The sequence below is a fragment of the Carettochelys insculpta genome, chromosome 34, assembly GCF_033958435.1.
Source record: "Carettochelys insculpta isolate YL-2023 chromosome 34, ASM3395843v1, whole genome shotgun sequence".
In the NCBI taxonomy this organism is placed as follows: domain Eukaryota; kingdom Metazoa; phylum Chordata; order Testudines; family Carettochelyidae; genus Carettochelys; species Carettochelys insculpta.
The window spans coordinates 781,461-803,274 of NC_134170.1; the positions used below are offsets into that span (position 1 = coordinate 781,461).

The 21,814-nt window shown below is 70.0% G+C and overlaps 2 protein-coding genes and 1 non-coding gene across 4 annotated transcripts; 2 read left to right on the forward strand and 1 right to left on the reverse strand.

Moving 5' to 3' along the window:
* The first annotated feature begins 683 nt into the window (after positions 1–683).
* LOC142005697 (2-acylglycerol O-acyltransferase 2-B-like) lies at positions 684–6,799 on the forward strand. The gene is made up of 6 exons (XM_074983035.1): positions 684–830; positions 3,061–3,239; positions 4,000–4,204; positions 4,993–5,167; positions 5,547–5,746; positions 6,434–6,799. The coding sequence occupies exons 1-6, from the start codon at positions 737–739 to the stop codon at positions 6,586–6,588; spliced, it is 1,008 nt and encodes a 335-aa protein (XP_074839136.1). The 5' UTR covers positions 684–736; the 3' UTR covers positions 6,589–6,799.
* Positions 6,800–8,192: 1,393 nt separating this feature from the next.
* Positions 8,193–16,431, forward strand: MOGAT3 (monoacylglycerol O-acyltransferase 3). Of its 2 annotated transcripts, XM_074983037.1 has the most exons (8): positions 8,193–8,328; positions 8,954–9,087; positions 12,416–12,523; positions 12,735–12,805; positions 13,556–13,760; positions 14,553–14,721; positions 15,545–15,723; positions 16,154–16,431. In XM_074983037.1, exons 2-8 carry the CDS (start codon positions 8,982–8,984, stop codon positions 16,306–16,308), a joined length of 993 nt encoding a protein of 330 aa, XP_074839138.1. In that variant the 5' UTR covers positions 8,193–8,328; positions 8,954–8,981; the 3' UTR covers positions 16,309–16,431. The 2 variants fall into 2 exon arrangements, with proteins under 2 accessions (XP_074839138.1, XP_074839137.1); XM_074983036.1 differs by lacking the exon at positions 8,193–8,328 and having other exon boundaries at positions 8,791–9,087.
* Positions 16,432–18,317: 1,886 nt separating this feature from the next.
* On the reverse strand, positions 18,318–18,391 carry TRNAT-AGU (transfer RNA threonine (anticodon AGU)). Its single transcript has one exon. It is a non-coding gene; the product is annotated as a tRNA-Thr (tRNA).
* Positions 18,392–21,814: the final 3,423 nt, after the last annotated feature.

Genomic DNA, 21,814 nt, shown 5'->3' on the forward strand with positions numbered 1-21,814 from the left:
CCCCCCATGACCCCCAGCAGCGACTCCCCCAGACACCCCCAAAGGCGGAACCCAGTGCCAGGACAGGCAGGGACCTCCGCCTGGGGGGGTCCCTGCACCCCCCCACCCCCCACCAAAAGGGCGGAGTAACTGAACAGCTGGGCTTGGGCACAGCTTGGGGGGCGTGTTGGGGAGAATGGGGGAGCAGGGGATATGGGGGGGCGTCAGAGGGGAGCCAGTCTGGGTCACTGGGGGGAAGGGCGGGGGAGGGGGCGTGGCCCGTGTAAAGGAGGGAGATGGGGGGTCAGGGCGTGGCCATGCAGGGAGGGGAGGAGTGGGCGTGGCCCGTTCCGGGGGGCGGGGTCACGGCCGGGAGGGCGGAGCCGTGCACACCAGTTTAGGGGGGACAGAGTCGCTTGAGCCCAATTTTGGGGGCAGGACGAGCATAAGAGGAGGGGGGGTCACCGGGGGGGCAGGGACACAGGAGCAAGGGGCGGGGTCACTTTGGGGGCGGGATCACTGGTGGGGGCGCAGGGGGGCGGAGTCTCTTTTGGGGGCGTGGCCAGCGCAGGGAGGGGCGGGGGTCACCTTGGGGGCGTGGCCAGGGCGGGGTCACTTTGGGGGCGTGGCCAGGGCGGGGGGCGTGGGTCACCTTGGGGGCGTGGCCAGCGCACAGGTATAAATGGCCCAAGCTGCGCGGGGTTGTCCCCTGCCCGGTCCCGCTCCGGCCCCGATCCTGGCCCGCTCCGGCCCGGCCATGGCGATCCGCTTCGCCCCTCTGCGCATCCCGCTGCGGCGCCGGCTGCAAACGGCCGCGGTTCTCCAATGGGTCTTCTCCTTCCTGGCGCTGGGTGAGCCCCACACCCCACCCCACCCCGCCCCCTCGGACGCCTGGGTCCCTTCTCCCGGGGGGCGCTGAAATCCGCCCTCACGGCGCTGCCCCACCTCGCTGCACCCCCGGTCCCCGACCTGTTCGGGGTCCCGCCCACACCAGCCCCCGCCCCCCCGGTCTGGCTCTGCCCCACTGGGGGGCAGAGTTGTGGGGCGCGCAGCCCCTTGGGTGCGAGGGGCGCGGCGGCAGTGGGGCGGGCGAGGGAGGCCGAGGGGGGATTCGGAGGGCTGGGGGGTGCGTGAAGCCAGCACTCGGTGGGGGGGGTCTGGGGGGCGCTGGGGCGCACGAGGGGGCTTGGGGAGCACGGCCGGGGGGCCAGCGCAGGGCGGGAGTGCTGGGGGGGGGTGGCCCGGGGGAGGGAGGGAGGCTGGGGGGTTCTTGGGGGTGCCCGGGGGTGGGTGTTGGGGGGACCTGGGGTATGGGAGAAAGGGGGGAGAGCGGGCGGTGAGAGGACTCGGGGGGGGCGCTGGAGGGCACCCAGGGGAGGTGAGGGAGGCTGGGGGCAGAGGGGGGCTCGGGAGGCTAGAGGCCAAGTGGGGCCAGGAGGGAGTCTCTGGGGGGGGCCCGGGAGGATGGGAGGGGCAGAGGAGGGCGTGGGAGTTCTCTGAGGGGGGCCCGAGGGGTCTCGGAGGGGGCAGGGAAGATGGGAGCCAAGGGGAGCATGGGGGGTCCTCTGGGGGTTGGGGGAGGCTGGAGGGGCAGAGGGGGATCTGGGGTTGTCCGGGGGGCGAGGGAGGCTGGGGGAACAGAAGGGGGTCGGGGGCGGTCTTGAAGGGCAGTGGGGGCTGAGCGGGGTCTGGGAGGGTCTTGGGGCGGGGGGAGGCTGGGGGGGGGCAGAGGGGGATCCAGAGGGTCTCTAGGGAGGCTGGGGGAACGGGGGGTGCTGGCTGTGTTGGGGGGCTCTCAAAGGGGGCAAGGGAGGCTGGAGGGGCCAGGGGGCTGGTCTCTGGGGGACGAGGGCTGCTGGGAGCCGAGAGGCGCCCGAGGTGGTCTCCGGGGGTGTGTGACGGAGGCTGGGGGCCGAGGGGGGTCTCCAGGGGACGACGGCAGCTGGGGCCTGGGGGGGGGTCTTCGGGGGGGGGTGATGAAGGCTGAGGACCGGTGGGGCCCAGGGGGGTTCTCTGGGGGGGTGATGGGGCCCGGGGGTGTATCTGGGGGGGTGATGGGGTGCCTAGGAGGGGTCCAGGGGGTCTCTGGGGTTGTGACGGAGGCTGGGGGCCCGGGGGTGGTGACAGGGTCCCTGGGGCCCGAGGGGGTCTCTGGGGGTGTGTGACAGAGGCTGGGGGCCGGCGGGGTCTCTGGGGGATGACAGCGGCTGGGGGCTCAGGTTGTCTCTGGGGCCCGAGGGGGGGGTCTCCCGGAGGGGGTGTGATGGAAGCTGAGGGCTGGTGGGGTGCAGGTGGGTCTCTGGGGGGTTGATGGGGGGGCTGGGGGCTTGGGTTGTCTCTGGGGCCCGAGCGGGGGGTCTCCCGGAGGGGGTGTGATGGAGGCTGAGCACTGGTGGGGTGCAGGTGGGTCTCTGGGAGGTTGATGGGGGGGCTGGGGGCTTGGGTTGTCGCTGGGGCCCGAGGGGGGGTCTCCAGGGTGGGGTGATGGAGGCTGAGGACTGGGGGGGCTGGGGAGGGTCTCTGGGGGGGTCCCGTGGGGGTGATGGGGTCCCTGGGGCCTGGGAGGGGCCCCAGGGGGTCTCTGGGGGGGGGTGATGGAGGCTGAGGACTGGTGGGGCCTGGGGAGGGTCTCTGGGGGGGTCCTGTGGGGGTGATGGGGTCCCTGGGGCCTGGGAGGGGCCCCGGGCGTCTCTGGGGTTGTGATGGAGGCCGGGGGTCCCTGTCCTGGGGGGGTCCTGGAGGGTGATGTGGTCCCTGGGGCCCGGGGGGTCTCTGGGGTTGTGATGGAGGCTGGTGGCAGGGGGGTCCTGGAGGGTGATGGGGCCGGGGGGTCTCTGGGGTTGTGATGGAGGCCGGGGGTCCCTGTCCTGGGGGGGTCCTGGAGGGTGATGGGGTCCCTGGGGCCTGGGGGGTCTCTGGGGTTGTGATGGAGGCTGGTGGCAGGGGGGTCCTGGAGGGTGATGGGGTCCCTGGGGCCTGGGAGGGGGCCGGGGGGTCTCTGGGGGAGTGATGGAGGTTGGGGGCCAGGGGATCCTGGAGGGTGATGGGGTCTCCGGGGCCCCCCTGACTGCGGCCCCCCAGCACAGTGCTGCTTGGCGCTGTTCCTGCTGGCGCTGCTGACGGAGCTGTGGGGGCTGACGCTGCTTTACGTGCTGTGGCTCTACCTGGACCGGGAGACCCCGTCCCGCGGGGGGCGCCGCTCCCCCTGGGTGCGCCGCTGGGGCGTCTGGTGCCACTTCCGGGACTACTTCCCCATCACGGTGAGCCCCCTGGGTCCCCCATGGCCTCTGTGGGTGAGGAGGGGGCACCCCAAAACCCCCATGGCCCCTGGATGAGTGGGGGTGGGGCTGGGACCCCCTGAGCCCTTTGGGTGAGTGAGGAGGTGCCCTGGGACCCACTGAACCCCTTGGGAGTGGGTCTGGGACCCCATATCCCTTGGGGGTAGGGCTGGGACCCCCTGCACCTCTTGGAAAGCTGGGGGGCTGCCCTGGGAACCCCTCACCCCCAGGGGTGAGGGCCCTGGAACCGCTGAACCCCTGTGGGGGGTGGGACCCCATGTACCCCTTGGAGGCCTGGGGGGGCTATCCTGGGACCCCCATATCCCTTGGGATAGGGCTGGGACCCCATGTACCCCCTTGGAGAGCTCAGGGGCTGCCCTGGGGTGCCTTTTGCGCCTTGGGGGTGAGGCTGGGACCCCTGAACTCCTTGGATGAGTGTGGGGCTGCCCTGGGACCTGCTGAACCCCATGGGGATGGGACCCCTGAGCCCCTTAGAGCTGGGGGGCTATCCTGGGACCCCCATATCCCTTGGGGGTGAGGCTGGGACCCCCTGCACCTCTTGGAAAGCTGGGGGGCTGCCCTGGGACCAACCAGACCCCCTGGGAGCAGGGAGCTGTCCTGAGACTTCTGATGGCCCAGGACTGGGGACCCCCCCAGCACCCGCAGCTGCTGCCTCCCTGGGGGTCCCCCACCCCAGAGCTGGGGGACCCCGGGAGGCCTGTCTCACCCCGTCTCCCCCTAGCTGGTGAGGACGGCGCCCCTGGAGCCCTCCCGCAATTACCTCTTCGGCTTCCACCCCCACGGCGTGCTGGTGGCGGGCGCTTTTGCCAACTTCTGCACCGAGGCCACTGGCTTCGGGGAGCTGTTCCCGGGGCTCACCCCCCACCTGCTCATGCTGCCCTTCTGGTTCCGCCTGCCCCTCTTCCGCGACTACATCATGAGTGGGGGTGAGTCGTCCGGACGCCTGGGTTCTCTCCTGGTGCTAGGAGGGCAGTGGGGGCTGGTGGTCAGAGCAGGGGTGGGAGCCAGGACTCCTGGGTTCTCTCCTGGCGCTGGGAGGGCAGTGGGGGCTGGTGGTTAGAGCAGGGGGTGGGAGCCAGGACTCCTGGGGTCTCTCCCAGTGCTGGGAGGGCAGTGGGGGCTGGTGGTTAGAGCAGGGGGTGGGAGCCAGGACTCCTGGGGTCTCTCCCAGTGCTGGGAGGGCAGTGGGGGCTGGTGGTTAGAGCAGGGGGTGGGAGCCAGGACTCCTGGGTTCTCTCCCCGGCGCTGGGCGGGCAGTGGGGGCTGGTGGTTAGAGCAGGGGGTGGGAGCCAGGACTCCTGGGTTCTCTCCCCAGTGCTGGGAGGGCAGTGGGGGCTGGTGGGTAGAGCAGGGGCCGGGAGCCAGGACTCCTGGGTTCTCTCCCTGGTGCTGGGAGGGCAGTGGGGGCTGGTGGTTAGAGCAGGGGCCGGGAGCCAGGACTCCTGGGGTCTCTCCCTGGCGCTGGGAGGACAGTGGGGGCTGGTGGTTAGAGCAGGGGGGGTCGGGAGCCAGGACTCCTGGGTTCTCTCCCTGGCGCTGGGAGGGCAGTGGGGGCTGGTGGTTAGAGCAGGGGGTGGGAGCCAGGACTCCTGGGGTCTCTCCCTGGCGCTGGGAGGGCAGTGGGGGCTGGTGGTTAGAGCAGGGGGGGTCGGGAGCCAGGACTCCTGGGTTGTCAGCCCAGGTGGCCAGTGACGCTGGTGTTCTTTTGCCCCAGGGCTGGTCTCTTCGGACAAGGCCAGTGTCTCCTACCTGCTGAGCCGGGAGGGCGGGGGCCAGGTGGCGGTGATCGCTGTGGGGGGCCCCCCTGAGTCGCTGGATGCCCGGCCTGGTGCTCTGAGCCTCCAGGTCCTTGGTCGTAAGGGCTTCATCAAGGCTGCCCTGCAGCATGGGTAAGTGTGGGGGAGATGGGGGGGTGGTGGGGGGAGTTGGGGGGGCAGGAGCGGGGGCATTGGGCGGAAGGGGGATTGGGGGCCAGCCGAGGGCGGTTGGGGGGGCAGGACCAGGGGTGTTCTGCGGAAGGGGGGTTGGGGGGTGGTGGGGAGGACTGGGGGGCAGGAAGGGGGAACTCGGGGGGGGGGGGAAGGACTGGGGGGCGTTATGTGGAAGGGGACTTGGGGCAGAGCAGGACCGGGGGTGTTAGGCAGAAGGGGGGAGTTGGGGGATGGGGGCAGGAAGGGGGGACTTGGGGGGATGGGGGGCACTAGGGGGCATTAGGCAGAAGGGGACTGGGGGGGCAGGGTGCTGACTGGCCCCCCATCCCCCTGCCAGCGCCGCCCTGGTGCCCGTGTTCTCCTTCGGGGAGAACGAGCTGTTCGAGCAGGTGCCGAACCCCCCTGGGTCGCTGGTGCGCGTGGTCCAGGAGCGGCTGCAGAAGACGATGGGCCTGGCGCTGCCCCTGTTCCACGCCCGCGGGGTCTTCCAGTACAGCTTCGGCCTCCTGCCCTACCGCAGCCCCATCCACACCGTGGGTGAGCGGGGCCGGGGCTGGCCCGGACGCCGGGGTTCTCCCTGCACAGCGGGAGGGGGGCTGGGAGCCAGGACTCCTGGGTTCTCTCCCTGGCACTAGGAGGGCAGTGGGGGCTGGTGGTCAGAGCAGGGGGCGGGGGTCAGGACTCCTGGGTTCTCTCCCTGGCACTAGGAGGGCAGTGGGGGCTGGTGGTCAGAGCAGGGGGTGGGAGCCAGGACTCCTGGGTTCTCTCCCCGGTGCTGGGAGGGCAGTGGGGGCTGGTGGTCAGAGCAGGGGGCGGGAGCCAGGACTCCTGGGTTCTTTCCCCAGCGCTGGGAGGGCAGTGGGGGCTGGTGGTCAGAGCAGGGGGTGGGAGCCAGGACTCCTGGGTTCTCTCCCTGGCACTGGGGGGCAGTGGGGGCTGGTGGTTGGAGCAGGGGCCGGGAGCCAGGACTCCTGGGTTCTCTCTCTGGCACTGGGGGGGGCAGTGGAGGCTGGTGGTTAGAGCAGGGGCCGGGAGCCAGGACTCCTGGGTTCTCTCCCCGGTGCTGGGAGGGGGCAGTGGGGGCTGGTGGTCAGAGCAGGGGGCCAGGATGCCTGGGTTCCCTGCAAGTGGACCTTGCCAGGCTGGGGGTCAGCAGGCCTGGGGGGGTGGGTGGGGCTGGACGGTGGGGCTGGGGGCTGCCTCTAACCACTCTCTCTCCCCCAGTGGGGGCTCCCATCGATGTCCCCCGCAACCCGTTCCCCTCGCAGCAGGACATCGACCGCCTGCACGCCGTCTATCTAGAGAAGCTGATTGCCCTCTTTGAGGCACACAAGGGCCGCTATGGGGTGCCCCCCGACAGACACCTGAACCTCATCTAGGGCAGCTGGCCCTGCAGCCCTCTGGGACTCAGCTGTGGGGCAAGGGGTGGCCAAGCCGAGCTCCCCTGGCCTGGCCCCTTTGGCTGGAGCGGGGTGTTGAGAAAGGGCAGCTGTGGGGCCCAGGTTGTCTGGCCAGCCCCTGTTTGCTGTGGGCCTGGGCCAAGCTGTAACTCCAGCCCCACGGGGCCTGCAATAAACCAGTTGGTTTCAAGCGGCCGTCTGCGTTGCTGGGGGAAGGGGCAGTGGGGTGGGGGAACCAGGGCAAAGGGGTGGCGGGGGGGGGGGGTAGGCTGGGCCCTTCCTGCCGCTTGGAGCTGGTGAACCCAGGAGTCCGGGCTCCCAGCCCCCCACCCCCTCCAGCTCGCCTCCCTGAGTGGGGGGGAGAAGTCAGAGCAAGAGCTGGTTAAACATTGATCTGTCTGCAAACGCAGCTGGGCAAAGAGCAGGGCCGGGTTGGCTGGGGAAACTGAGGTGGGGGGGCAGCAGTGGGGGCTGTGGGGTGGGAGCCAGGACTCCTGGGTTCTCTCCCCAGCACTGGGAGGGCAGTGGGGGCTGGGGGGGTAGAGCAGGAGCCAGGATTCCTAGGCAGTGGGGGCTGGTGGCTAGAGCAGGGGGGTGGGAGCCAGGACTCCTGGGTTCTCTCCCTGGTGCTGGGAGGGCAGTGGGGGCTGGTGGTTAGAGCAGGAGCCAGGACTCCTGGGTTCTCTCCCCGCAGTGGGGGCTGGGGGGGTAGAGCAGGAGCCAGGATTCCTGGGCAGTGGGGGCTGCTGGTTAGAGCAGGGGCCAGGAGCCAGGACTCCTGGGTTCTCTCCCTGGCACTGGGAGGACAGTGGGGGCTGGTGGTTAGAGCAGGGGTGTGGGAGCCAGGACTCCTGGGTTCTCCCCCAGCAGTGGGGGCTGGCCCCCTTTTCCCAGCAGCTCATGTGGCTACCCCCTCCCCCAGGCAGCCCCCTCCAGCAGCCGGGATGCCAGGGCAGATGGGCCCTTGGCCAACAATCCCCGTGGCGAGTATCCAGCCTCTAGGCCTGCCTGGAGGGGAAAGGCCAGAGGCAGCTCAGGTCCTGCTGGGGGGCACCCCCTGGCCTGAACCCATTTAACACCCTCCGGGGGACTGCTGGCTCGGGCTGTGGCGTTCACCTGGGGAACTCCTCGCAGGGTGAGGCTGTGCCAGGCAGGGGGTACCCACAGCTGCCCCAGCCCTGCAGGAGGGGGCTGGCCAGGGGTGGTGGCCCCTGCCACAGGCTCAGGCTGGCAGATAGGACCCAGGCTGGAGGGAGTGTGGGTCAGAGCCAGCCTGGGTCTTGTGTGGTGCCCTGGGAGGCTGCCAGCTGGTGCAGGGATGGGCTGGGGGGGGCAGTGCCCCCCATGGGAAGCAACCAGGGCTGAGACAGGACAGCAGGGGAACCCCACAATGCTGATAGACCCCAGGGAGCCTCCCTGCACCCATTGAACCCAGGAGTCCTGGCTCCTGCTCTGACCCCCTGCCCTCCCAGTGCTGGGGAGGGAACCCAGGAGTCCTGGCTCCTCACCCCCCTGCTTTGACCACCAGCCCCCACTGCCCCCCAGCACTGGGGGAGAACCCAGGCATCCAACCTGGGCCAGGCCTTGCAGCAAGGCCCGTCCCTGTCTCCCACTTATCTCCTGCCCCACTCGACTCTCTCCTGTTGGTGTCAGGGCCAAAGTCCGGCTCCTTGAGCGGGACGAGGTTCTGGCATAGGGTGCAGGGCCCTGGAGCCGGCGGTAAGCAGCCCCTGTAGGGGGAGGGCTGGGGGGTGGCCCCCCAAAATCCTGAGGCTGACCCACTGCTTTACCCCCTCCCCAGGCTGGTCTCCCCACTCCCCCGTTGTCTTGGGGCTGAGAGAAACTATGAGCATGTCCCCGCCCCAGAGGTGGGCGCATCTCGGCGCCGGGCGAGGGGTCCCCGTGTCACCGGCCGCCCCGCCCCAGAGGTGGGCGCATCTCGGCGCTGGGCGAGGGGTCCCCGTGTCACCGGCCGCCCCGCCCCAGAGGTGGGCGCATCTCGGCGCCGGGCGAGGGGTCCCCGTGTCACCAGCCGCCCCGCCCCAGAGGTGGGCGCATCTCGGCGCCGGGCGAGGGGTCCCTGTGTCACCAGCCGCCCCGCCCCAGAGGTGGGCGCATCTCGGCGCTGGGCAAGGGGTCCCCGTGTCACCAGCCGCCCTGCCCCAGAGGTGGGCACATCTCAGCGTCAGGGGAGGGGTCCCCCTATCACTGGCTGCCCTGCCCGAGGTGGGTGCATCTTGGCACCGGGCGAGGGGTCCCCATGTCAGCGGCCACCCCGCCCCAGAGGTGGGCGCATCTCGGCGCCGGGCGAGGGGTCCCTGTCTCACCAACTCGGCGGTTTCAGGGCTGGGCAAGACGGAGCCTGGCCCCCCATGTGCTGCGTGGAGCCGGCTCCCCCCGGCAGGATGTCGAGCACGCTGAAGCGGTCCCTGGAGGTGCTGAGTGTGTTTCAGTGGGTGCTCACCTTCCTCTTCTTCGGTAGGTGGGGCCGGAGGAGGGGTAGCGGCAGGGCGGGGAAGTGTCTGTGTCCAGCTCTCCGCCAGCTCCCTCTCCTGGGGGGCCAGGCCCTGAGCCCCCTTTGCCTGTGCTGTGGGGTTGAGATCCTGTTCTGCCCCCTGCCACGCTGTGACTCTCTGCCCCAGCCATTCCGCTGCCCCCTCGCTGGCCGTGTGGGAGCCGGGGGGGAGTTTTCAGGGTGCCCCTCGGCCGACCCCGAGCTCGTGAACACGTTGAATGGCTCGGACTGGTCCCGGGACAGAGCCAGGAGAGGACCTGCCCTCTCGGCCCGCCCCAGCTCTGGAGGGAGGGCAGGCGGCGGGGGGGGTTGCATGTGTGAGACTCAAGCTGGATGGGTGTGTGACAGGCAGTGCAGATCCCAGTGGCTAAGGATGACCCCTCGGGCTGTAACCTAAGCTGGCCAGGTTGCACACAAGTGCCGGCCTGGGTGGCACAGGGGTGCCGGGCTGGGATGAACAGGGGTGCCGGCCTGGGTGGCGCACGGGTGCCGGGCCAGAATGAACAGGAGTGCCGGCCTGGGTTTGTGAAGGAGTGTTGGGCTGGTTTGCACAACAGTGCCAGGTGGGGTTTTGTGGTGGATTTGGGGAGTGCATGTGTGAGTCAGGCTGGATGTGTGTGAGGGGCAGAGCAGCTCCCAGCGGCTAAGGATGACCCCTGGGCTGTACCCTAGGCTGGCAGGTAACACCTCTGCCCTGAGCACAGAGCAGGGAGGAGCCGAGCTGGGTTGGAATGGGGGCGGCAGTGAGAAGCTGGGGGGAGAGGGAGCTGGAGGGCAGCCAGCCTGGCGCGGGGGGAAGCTGCACCCCAGAGGGGCACCCCTTGGGCTCCTCTCCCCAGGATGGGTTGGAATGACTGTCTCTGCCGGCTGTACTGACCCCTCTGTGCTGAGCTGGGCTCTGGTGCCTCATAAACCTCCTGTTCTACCTGCTGGGTCAGAGTCCCTCCTGCCTGCGGCCGGGGGGCAGCGCTTGGGGACCCCTGCACCCCATCACAGGTTTGCACAAAACAGCCAGACTGGGCTGCACACAGTCGTGCTGCGACCTTTATGCGCCGGACTCAGTGGCTGGGTGAAGCCGCGCTCTGAGGGGGGCCCCTCTGGGGTGCAGCTTCCCCCCGCGCCAGGCTGGCTGCCCTCCAGCTCCCTCTCCCCCCAGCTTCTCACTGCCGCCCCCATTCAAACCCAGCTCGGCTCCTCCCTGCTCTGTGCTCAGGGCAGAGGTGTTACCTGCCAGCCTAGGGTACAGCCCAGGGGTCATCCTTAGCCGCTGGGAGTTGGGAGCAGTGAGTCTGGGCTGGGAGAGAGAGACAAAGGAGGGGGCCAGGGCCTGGCTCTGGGGGCCCCTCGGGGCCTCCTCTCCCCACATGGATGGGACTGGCTGTCTCTGCCGGCTGCACTGACCCCTCTGTACGACGCTGTGTCCTGTCGGTGAATAAACCCGCTGTTCTCCTGCCGAGTGAGAGTCACTCCTGCCTGCGGCCGGGGTGCAGAGATTGGGAGACCCTGAACCCCATCATGGGACTGCACCACCCCAGAGGTGGGCGCGTCTCGGCACCGGGCGAGGGGGTCCCCGTGTCCCCGGCCGCCCCGCCCCAAAGGTGGGCGTGTCTCGGCACCAGGCGAGGGGGTCCCCGTGTCCCCGGCCACCCCGCCCATCCCAGTGGGCTCCTGCTTTGGCCGACCTGCTCTCCACTCATGATGCGCACGGCGCCTTCTTTCCGTTCCGTCTTCAGCGCAGCTGAGGCTGGGGGTAGGTTCCTGAGTCCCATCGCCCGGGTGGTGGGATTGAGGCGTGTCCAGCCCTGCCTGTTTCAGGGCTTTGGCTTCGATGCAAGCAGCGGGAATGGGGTTTGCTCCTCACACCGGGCTTGCCCTGGCCCCCCAAGAGTGGGGAGAACTTGGTGGTTTCAGAACGGGCCTGCTCAGTCCGGCAGGGCGAGCTCCGTCCGCGAGGGGGGCATTTAGGGATCTGGGGCAAATAGATTTAAAACAAAGGAGGGGGTGGCACACTGGTTCCCCCAAACCAGAGCCGGGAGGGACACCCCGGTCGTCCGAGACTTCCTGGGTTCCCCTCAGCAGGAGCCCCGCGCCCCCGGTGAGCCCCTCACGTACACAGACGGGTGTGGCCGAGAGACGGCTGGAGAACCGCGGGTCCGAAATGCCTCCGTAAAACGCCATCCCCAGGGATCACCGCCCTGCCCGATGCCGGAGCTGGGGCGCAAGGCGGCAAACAGCTGGGCAGGCGCCCGAGCCGGCGTGGGTTCGGCAACACCGAACGCCGGGGCTGCTTTAACCAGCCCGGTGGAGACGGGGGAAAGCGGTAGATGCGCTATCTCCAGGGAGGCTTTCGGGAGGGTCTTGCATGACCCAGGGGCACGCTGGCGAGGTGGGGTGTGGAACGGGGTTCGTGGCTGTCCTCCGAGAGGAGGCGTCATTGGGCCGCAGCCCTGCTGGTGGGGCGTGACCCCTGCGGCTTGTTTGAGGGGTCAGGTCTGGTCTGTGTCGTCAACAGCTGAGCTCCCCCCGGCCCAGGGCAGGACTGGCTGGCTCAGGGGGTGGGAATGGGGCAGGGCCTGGCCCCTCTAGGGGCGCCGGCTCCCCCCGGCCCAGGGCAGGACTGGCTGGCCGGGGGGCAGGGAGTGGGGCAGGGCCTGGTTCCCCTAGAGCACCGGCTTCCCCGGCCCAGGGCAGGGCTGGCTGGCTTAGGGGGTGGGAATGGGGCAGGGCCTGGCCCCTCTAGGGGCGCCGGCTCCCCCCAGCCCAGGGCAGGACTGGCTGGCTCAGGGGGTGGGAATGGGGCAGGGCCTGGCCCCTCTAGGGGCGCCAGCTCCCCCGGCCCAGGGCAGGACTGGCTGGCTCAGGGGGTGGGAGTGGGGCAGGGTGGAATTTAAAGGACCCCACTGTGGAAGGAACAATCAGGCTCCCACCTACAGACCGGGAAGAGGCTGCCTCGGCAGGAGCGTGGCGGAAAGGGGTCTGGAGGGCTGACCGGGGGGGGCACCGGCTGAACGTGAGGCAACCGTGCGATGCCCTCGCACGAAAGGCCAACGTGCCCTCCGCCGGAGTCTGGGCCCCACGTTTGGGGGAAGAAATGGGGGGGGGGAAAACGATTCCCCTGGGCCTCTCAGGGTAGGTCAGAGCAATGGGCTCAAGCTGCAGCCAGGGAGGCGGAGGTGGGACAGGAGGAAATGCTCCCCACCTGCCGGGGGGACTGGGGGCCCGACGACCTTGCCGCCGCTGCAAGATGGGGCTGTTTGACCCCCCACCGTGGGGCCTGTGCTTTCCCCACAGGGGCTTTCTTCACCACCCTGCTGCTCTACCTGCTTTCCACCCGCTTCTGGGCCGTCTCCGCGCTCTACTTCGTCTGGTGGGTCATCGACCGCGACACCCCACACAGGGGTGAGTGGCCCTGCCCCACTCCCTGCCCCCCAAGCTGGCCAGTCCTGCCCTGGGCCGGGGGAACCGGTGCCCCTAGAGGGGCCAGGCCCTGCCCCATTCCCTGCCCCTGAGCCAGCCAGCCCTGCCCTGGGCCGGGGGGAGCCGGCACCTCTAGAGGGGCCAGGCCCTGCCCCACTCCCCGCCCCCCATCACCCCCCATCTCTCCCCACAGGCGGGCGCCGTTCAGACTGGATGCGAAGATGGCGAATCTGGCAGCATTTCACTGACTATTTCCCCGTAAAGGTAGAGGGGGGCTGAGGGGATTGGGGGGCCCAGCCTGGGGGGCAGGGCCTCGCCCCAAAGGGGTAAGGGGTCTGCCCAGCAAACAGGGAGGGGAGGGGTGGGATTTGGGAGCAGAGGTGGGACTTTGGGGGGGCAGTAGTCTGAACACACAGCCCCCCGACCTCCACTGGGCCTGCCCCTCTGCCAGCCCCACAACCTCTGCCCTTCCACCACCCCACCCCGCCACCCCCGCAACCTCTGCCCCCTGCCAGCCCCACAACCTCTGCCCTTCCACCACCCCACCACCCCCGCAACCTCTGCCCCCTGCCAGCCCAACAGCCTCTGCCCCTCTGCCAGCCCCACAACCTCTGCCCTTCCACCACCCCACCCCGCCAGCCCCGCAACCTCTGCCCCTCTGCCAGCCCCACAACCTCTGCCCTTCCACCACCCCACCCCGCCACCCCCGCAACCTCTGCCCCCTGCCAGCCCCGCAACCTCTGCCCCTCTGCCAGCCCCACAACCTCTGCCCTTCCACCACCCCACCCCGCCAGCCCCGCAACCTCTGCCCCTCTGCCAGCCCCACAGCCTCTGCCCTTCCACCACCCCACCCCGCCAGCCCCGCAACCTCTGCCCCCTGCCAGCCCCACAGCCTCTGCCCTTCCACCACCCCACCCCGCCAGCCCCGCAACCTCTGCCCCTCTTCCAGCCCCACAACCTCTGCCCTTCCACCACCCCACCCCGCCAGCCCCACACCCGCCGCTCTGCCCGCAGCTGGTGAAGACGGCCGAGCTGCCCCCCGACCGTAGCTACGTGCTGGGCTCCCACCCCCACGGCATCATGTGCACCGGGGCCTTCGCCGCCTTCTGCACCGAGGGCCCCGGCTTCTCCCGCCTCTTCCCCGGCCTGCGCCCCAGCCTGGCCCTGCTGGGGGGGCTCTTCCACCTGCCCGTCTACCGCGAGTACATGATGGCCGCGGGTGAGCAGGGCCTGGGGGGCGGCCGCTCTCGGGGGGCGGGAGATGGGGGCGCAGGCACCCCGTGGGGGGGCAAGGGGGGGAGGGGGGTCACAGAGACCCTGGGGGCAGGGCAGGGGATGGGGGCGCAGACACCCCATGGGGGGCAGGTGATGGGGGGCACAGACACCCCATGGGCAGGGCAGGGGGTGGGGGCGCAGACACCCCATGGGGGGGCAGGGGGTGGGGGGGGCAGACACCCCATGGGGGGCAGGTGATGGGGGCACAGACACCCCATGGGCAGGGCAGGGGGTGGGGGGGGCAGACACCCCGTGGGGGGCAGGTGATGGGGGCACAGACACCCCATGGGCAGGGCAGGGGGTGGGGGGGGCAGACACCCCGTGGGGGGCAGGTGATGGGGGCACAGACACCCCATGGGCAGGGCAGGGGATGGGGGGCACAGACACCCCATGGGGGGCAGGTGATAGGGGCACAGACACCCCGTGGGCAGGGCAGGGGATGGGGGCGCAGACACCCCATGGGGGGCGGGAGATGGGGGCGCAGACACCCCATGGGCAGGGCAGGTGATGGGGGGCACAGACACCCCGTGGGCAGGGCAGGGGGTGGGGGCGCAGACACCCCAAGGGGGGGCAGGGGATGGGCTCAGGCCCCCCGTGGGATGGGGGAAGACAGGGCCCCCCCCAGTCGGGGACAGACCCTCCCCGCCGCCCCCCTTGCGCTATGGGATGCGGGGGGGCTCCCTCCCCCCCCGTGCCCTGGTGCCCCCCCCCACCCCCGCTGCCCCCCACTCTGCAGGGATGTGCCCCGTGAGCCTGCCCAGCCTGGACTCGCTGCTGGCCCGGCCCGGCTGCGCGGTGGCCATCGTGGTGGGGGGCGCGGCCGAGTCGCTGGACTGCGCCCCCGGGGAGCACCGCCTCACCCTGCGGAGGCGCCGCGGCTTCGTGCGCCTGGCGCTGCGGCACGGGTGAGCCCTGGGGGGGCGCAGGGGGGCGGGGCTCAGGGCTGGGGGATCGGAGGGGCGCAGGGGGGCCAGGGGGTAGCGGGGCGCCCCCTGACGCCGGCGGTGCCGCAGGGCAGAGCTGGGGGGCCAGGCTGGGAGGCACTGGGGGGATCAGGGGGCGCCGGGGTGGGGATCGGGGTGCCCCCTGACCCTGGCGGTGCCATAGGGCAGAGCTGGGGGGCACTGGGGGGATCTGGGGGGCCAGGGGGATCGGGGGACACCGGGTGGGATCAGGGGGGCGCCGGGGGGGATCGGGGCGCCCCCTGACCCCGGTGGTGCTGTAGGGCAGAGCTGGGGGGCGCTGGGGGGATCTGGGGGGCCGGGGGGATGAGGAGGCGCCGGGGGGGGGATCGGGGTGCCCCCTGACCCCGGAGGTGCCGTAGGGCAGAGCTGGGGGAATCTGGGGGGATAGGGGGACACCGGGTGGGGATCGGGAGGCGCCGGGGGGGGATTGGGGCTCCCCGTGACCCCAGCGGTGCAGTCGGGCAGAGTTGGGGGGCGCTGGGGGGATCTGGGGGGCCGGGGGGATCGGGAGGCGCCAGGGGGGGAGATCGGGGCTCCCCGTGACCCCGGTGGTGCCGTCAGGCAGAGCTGGGGGGTGCTGGGGGGATCTGGGGGGCCGGGGGGATCGGGAGGCGCCGGGGGGGGAGATCGGGGCTCCCCGTGACCCTGGCGGTGCCGTCGGGCAGAGCTGGGGGGCGCTGGGGGGATATGGGGGGCCAGGGAGGTCGGGGGTCGCTGGGGGGGGGTCGGGGCTCCCCGTGACCCCGGCGGTGCCGTCGGGCAGGGCGGCGCTGGTGCCGGTTTACACCTTCGGGGAGAACGAACTGTTCCGCCAGCTGCGGGGCCCCCCCGACGGCCGCCTCCGCCGCCTCCAGCTGCGCGTCAAGGCGCTGGCCGGCTTCGCCCCCTGCCTCTTCTGGGGCCGTGGGCTGCTGCCCCGCCCCGCGCCCCTCACTGTCGTGGGTGAGCTGCCCAGGGGGCGGGGCTCTGCGGGACGGGGCGGGGCTTTGCTTGGTGGGGAGGGGCTCTGCTGACCGGGGTGGGGCTCTGCTGGACGGGGCGGAGCTCTGCTGGGCAGGGGGAGGGGCTTTGCTTGGGGGGGTGGGGCTTTGCTGGGTAGAGGCGGGGGTCTGCTGATGGGGGGAGCTCTGCTGACCAGGGCGGGGCTCTGCTGGACGGGGCGGGGCTCTGCTGGGCAGGGGGAGGGGCTTTGCTTGGGGGGGTGGGGCTTTGCTGGGTAGAGGCGGGGTCTGCTGACGGGGGGGCTCTGCTGGACGGGGAGGGGCTCTGCTGGGCAGTGGGGGGGTCTGTGCTGGGGCAGGGCCCTCGTGGACGGGGGCGGGGCTCTACCGGGCGGGGGCGGGGCCTCACTAACCCCGCCCTCTCCCGGCAGTGGGGCGCCCCATAGAAGTGCCGCACCGCCCTGTGCCCAGTCCAGAGGAGGTGGCGCATTTCCACCAGCTCTACGTGCAGGAGCTGCACCGCCTCTTCGAGTGCCACCGGGCCAGCTGCGGGGTACCGCCCACCGCCCGCCTCATCGTGGGCTAGGGCCCGGCCCCCCGGCTGCTCCCACCGCCCCCGGGCCGGCTGCTCCCACCGCCCCCGGGCCGGCTGCTCCCACCGCCCCCGGGCCGGCTGCTCCCACCGCTCCGGGGCCGGCTGCTCCCACCACCCCCGGGCCGTGTGCTCCCACCACCCCCGGGCCGTGTGCTCCCACCGCCCCCGGGCCGTCTGCTCCCACAGCTCTGGGGCCGGCTGCTCCCACCGCCCCCGGGGCCATCTGCTCCCACCGCTCCGGGGCCGTCTGCTCCCACCGCTCCGGGGCCGTCTGCTCCCACCACCCCCGGGCCGTCTGCTCCCACCACCCCCGGGCCGTCTGCTCCCACCACCCCCAGGCCGTCTGCTCCCACCGCTCCAGGGCCGTCTGCTCCCACAGCTCCGGGGCCGTCTGCTCCCACCGCCCCCGGGGCCGTCTGCTCCCACCGCCCCCGGGGCCGTCTGCTCCCACCGCCCCCGGGCCGTGTGCTCCCACCGCCCCCGGGCCGTGTGCTGTCACCACCCCCAGGCCGTCTGCTCCCACCGCCCCCAGGCCGTGTGCTCCCACTGCTCCAGGGCCGGCTGCTCCCACCGCCCCCGGGCCATCTGCTCCCACTGTCCCTGGGCTGTCTGCTCGCACCACTCTGGGGCCGGCTGCTCCCACCGCCCCCGGGGCCATCTGCCCCCACCGCCCCCGGGGCCATCTGCCCCCACCGCCCCCGGGGCCATCTGCCCCCACCGCCCCCGGGGCCATCTGCTCCCACCGCTCCGGGGCCGTCTGCCCCCACTGTCCCTGGGCTGTCTGCTCGCACCACTCTGGGGCCGGCTGCTCCCACCGCCCCCGGGCCGTCTGCTCCCACCGCCCCCGGGGCCATCTGCTCCCACCGCTCCCGGGGCTGTCTGCTCCCACCGCCCCCGGGGCCATCTGCTCCCACTGCTCCAGGGCCGTCTGCTCCCACCGCCCCCGGGGCCGTCTGCTCCCACCGCTCCGGGGCCATCTGCCCCCACTGTCCCTGGGCTGTCTGCTCGCACCACTCTGGGGCCGGCTGCTCCCACCGCCCCCGGGCCGGCTGCTCCCACCGCTTCTGGGCTGGCTGCACCCACCGCCCCGGGCCCGCACCTCACAGCCAGGCTCTGCCCCCCCCACCCCGGTGGACCCCCCCCCAGAGCTTGGCCGTGCCCTTGCTGCTCCGCCGGGGGGGTGGGGGGGCTGTTACCCCTTCTTTAATAAACCCTCCAGAGTTGAGCTTGGGACTCAAATCTGTTTTCTTTAAATACATCTGAGGTAGCCCCCCCCCCGGAGTGAGACTGGGCCCCCCCAAGCCCCCTCACCCCTCCACTGAGACTGGCCCCCCCAAAAACTCCCCCTGTGGGGGCGCTTCGCTGAGAGTCAGGGGCGTTTCCGTCCTGAGCCGGACTGCGGGACGGGACGGGGGTGGGCTTGGGGGGCTCGGGGCCGGGGGGCTTTGGGCCAGGGGCCTTTTCTCCCTTCCGCCCGCCTCACTGGCTGTGCCATGCGCGGGACTCCTGGGTTCCTCCCCGTCCCCTCCGAATGCACCGGACGCCTGGGTCCCTCCCCCTCAAGCACCCCCCCGCACAATGCACCGGACGCCTGGGTCCCACCCCTCAACCCCCCCCCCCCGCACCCCCGTACACTGGACGCCTGGGTCCCTCCCCTGGCCTCTCTCCTGCCTGCACCGGACGCCTGGGTCCCACCCCTCAACCCCCCCCCCCGCACCCCCGTACACTGGACGCCTGGGTCCCTCCCCTGGCCTCTCTCCTGCCTGCACCGGACGCCTGGGCCCTCCCCCTCAAGCACCCCCCCCCCCCCCCACAATGCACCGGACGCCTGGTTCCCCCCCCGCCCCAAGCACCGGACGCCTGGGTCCCTCCCCTTGCCTCTCTCCCACCTTTGCGCCCCCGCCCGCTTACCACCCCCCCGCCCAGCAAAAGGCTCTCGGGAGGAAGCGGGTCACCCCCGTGATTTCTGGGGCCCCCCGAAAAGGGACATCCCCCCCCACAGGCGCCGCTGGGACTCGAACCCAGGCTCTCCTGTTTACTAGACAGGCGCTTTAACCAGCTAAGCCACAGCGCCGCCCCGCCCCGCTTTTCAACCGCTGCCCCAGCTGCCTGTCCCAGGTGTGGGGGTGGGGGGGGCGGGGCTCGTCTTCGTTTCCCCGCTCCCAAGCCCCCGGTTGGCGGCCCTAGGCGGAGACTTACTCTGCATCGACAGCCCCCGCCCCAGGAAACGCAGCAGTGGGATCCGGTCTGACTCCGGATCCCCCCCCCCCGCCCCAGGAAACGCAGCAGCGGGATCCGGTCTCACTCCAGATTTCTTCCCCCCAAGGAAACACAGCAGCAGGATCCGGTCTCACTCCAGATTTCTTCCCCCAAGGAAACACAGCAGCAGGATCCGGTCTCACTCCACATTTCTTCCCCCCAAGGAAACACAGCAGCAGGATCCGGTCTCACTCCAGATTTCTTCCCCCCAAGGAAACACAGCAGCAGGATCCGGTCTCACTCCAGATTTCTTCCCCCCAAGGAAACACAGCAGCAGGATCCGGTCTCACTCCAGATTTCTTCCCCCCAAGGAAACACAGCAGCAGGATCCGGTCTCACTCCAGATTTCTTCCCCCCAAGGAAACACAGCAGCAGGATCCGGTCTCACTCCAGATTTCTTCCCCCCAAGGAAACACAGCAGCAGGATCCGGTCTCACTCCAGATTTCTTCCCCCCAAGGAAACACAGCAGCAGGATCCGGTCTCACTCCAGATTTCTTCCCCCCAAGGAAACACAGCAGCAGGATCCGGTCTCACTCCAGATTTCTTCCCCCCAAGGAAACACAGCAGCAGGATCCGGTCTCACTCCAGATTTCTTCCCCCCAAGGAAACACAGCAGCAGGATCCGGTCTCACTCCAGATTTCTTCCCCCCAAGGAAACACAGCAGCAGGATCCGGTCTCACTCCAGATTTCTTCCCCCCAAGGAAACACAGCAGCAGGATCCGGTCTCACTCCAGATTTCTTCCCCCCAAGGAAACACAGCAGCAGGATCCGGTCTCACTCCAGATTTCTTCCCCCCAAGGAAACACAGCAGCAGGATCCGGTCTCACTCCAGATTTCTTCCCCCCAAGGAAACACAGCAGCAGGATCCGGTCTCACTCCAGATTTCTTCCCCCCAAGGAAACACAGCAGCAGGATCCGGTCTCACTCCAGATTTCTTCCCCCCAAGGAAACACAGCAGCAGGATCCGGTCTCACTCCAGATTTCTTCCCCCCAAGGAAACACAGCAGCAGGATCCGGTCTCACTCCACATTTCTTCCCCCCAAGGAAACACAGCAGCAGGATCCGGTCTCACTCCAGATTTCTTCCCCCCAAGGAAACACAGCAGCAGGATCCGGTCTCACTCCAGATTTCTTCCCCCCAAGGAAACACAGCAGCAGGATCCGGTCTCACTCCACATTTCTTCCCCCCAAGGAAACACAGCAGCAGGATCCGGTCTCACTCCAGATTTCTTCCCCGCAAGGAAACACAGCAGCAGGATCCGGTCTCACTCCAGATTTCTTCCCCCCAAGGAAACACAGCAGCAGGATCCGGTCTCACTCCAGATTTCTTCCCCCCAAGGAAACACAGCAGCAGGATCCGGTCTCACTCCAGATTTCTTCCCCCCAAGGAAACACAGCAGCAGGATCCGGTCTCACTCCAGATTTCTTCCCCCCAAGGAAACACAGCAGCAGGATCCGGTCTCACTCCAGATTTCTTCCCCCCAAGGAAACACAGCAGCAGGATCCGGTCTCACTCCAGATTTCTTCCCCCCAAGGAAACACAGCAGCAGGATCCGGTCTCACTCCAGATTTCTTCCCCCCAAGGAAACACAGCAGCAGGATCCAGTCTCACTCCAGATTTCTTCCCCGCAAGGAAACACAGCAGCAGGATCCGGTCTGACTCTGGATTCTCTGCCGCAGGACAGGCCGCAGTGGGATCCAGTCTGCTCCCACCCACAGCTTGGCACAAGCTCAGGGGGCGTTCTAGGGGTTGGATTGGGGGCTCTCTGCCTAGGCCCCTGTCATGATGCTGAGGGTTCGCCAGCAGCCTGGGAGTAAGAGGGTTAACCTGCTTGGCCAGGTGGGGTTGGCCTAGAGGAATGTAGGTAAGAATTGAATTTTGGCTCTTCCCTCTTCTCTTCTCTGTCTTCTCCTTCTTCTTCCTCTTCCCAGCCAGGAGGGAGAGAGACACAGAATATCCCCCTCCGAGAGCAGCCCCTCCAGGCTGCTGTGAGTCGAGTAAAGTCCAGACAGGTCCCTTCGGCTTTCTTCTGCGATGGTGTGGGCGGTGGGATCCGGCGTCTGGGCACGGGTCAGGCATGTTCTTTGACTCTCCTTGTAGCGAAGTGCAACCCTTCTATTGACGCCAGGTGCTGCCAGAAGGGCCGGGTTCAGCTGCTGGGGGGGTTTCCCATCAAGGATACAACCAACCGGCTCGAGCCCCCACCCAGTGGCCTGGGACAATTTCACCCCCGTGCTGGGTGCCTGTAAGGCGGTTCTCCCCCCCCCACAAGCACAGAGTCTGAGATAGAAATGGCTTGTTTAATGACCGTAACCTACCCCCAGGTTACAGTGACAGACGCAGGGTGAACCTCCCACGGTGCAGTCCCGAACCCAGAGCCCAGATACATCACCAGGGCAGTACCAGCTGTCCACTTGTTTGCAGCCTTCCCTTGCTGGTCGCCGTCGTCCACTGCCGCTCCTACCGGCCGCCCGCCAGTCGCCGTCGTCCGCCGCCACTCCTACCGGCCGCCCGCCTGTCGCCGTCGTCCGCCGCCGCTCCTACCAGCCGCCCGCCTGTCACCGTCGTCCGCCGCGGCTCCTACTGGCTGGTCGCTGTCATCTGCCACTCCTCCTACCGGCCGCCCGCCAGTCGCCATCGTCCGCCGCTGCTCCTACTGGCTGGTCGCTGTCGTCTGCCACTCCTCCTACCGGCCGCCCGCCAGTCGCCGTCGTCCGCCGCCGCTCCTACCGGCCGCCCGCCTGTCACCGTCGTCCGCCGCTGCTCCTACTGGCTGGTCGCTGTCATCTGCCACTCCTCCTACCGGCCGCCCGCCAGTCGCCATCGTCCGCTGCCGCTCCTACCGGCCGCCCGCCAGTCGCCGTCGTCCGCTGCCGCTCCTACTGGCCGGTTGCTGTCATCTGCCACTCCTCCTACCGGCCGCCCGCCTGTCGCCGTCGTCCGCCGCCGCTCCTACTGGCCGGTCGCTGTCATCTGCCACTCCTCCTACCGGCCGCCCGCCAGTCGCCATCATCCGCCGCCGCTCCTACCGGCCGCCCGCCAGTCGCCATCGTCCGCTGCCGCTCCTACCGGCCGCCCGCCTGTCGCCGTCGTCCGCTGCCGCTCCTACTGGCCGGTCGCTGTCATCTGCCACTCCTCCTACCGGCCGCCCGCCTGTCGCCGTCGTCCGCCGCCGCTCCTACTGGCCGGTCGCTGTCATCTGCCACTCCTCCTACCGGCCGCCCGCCAGTCGCCAT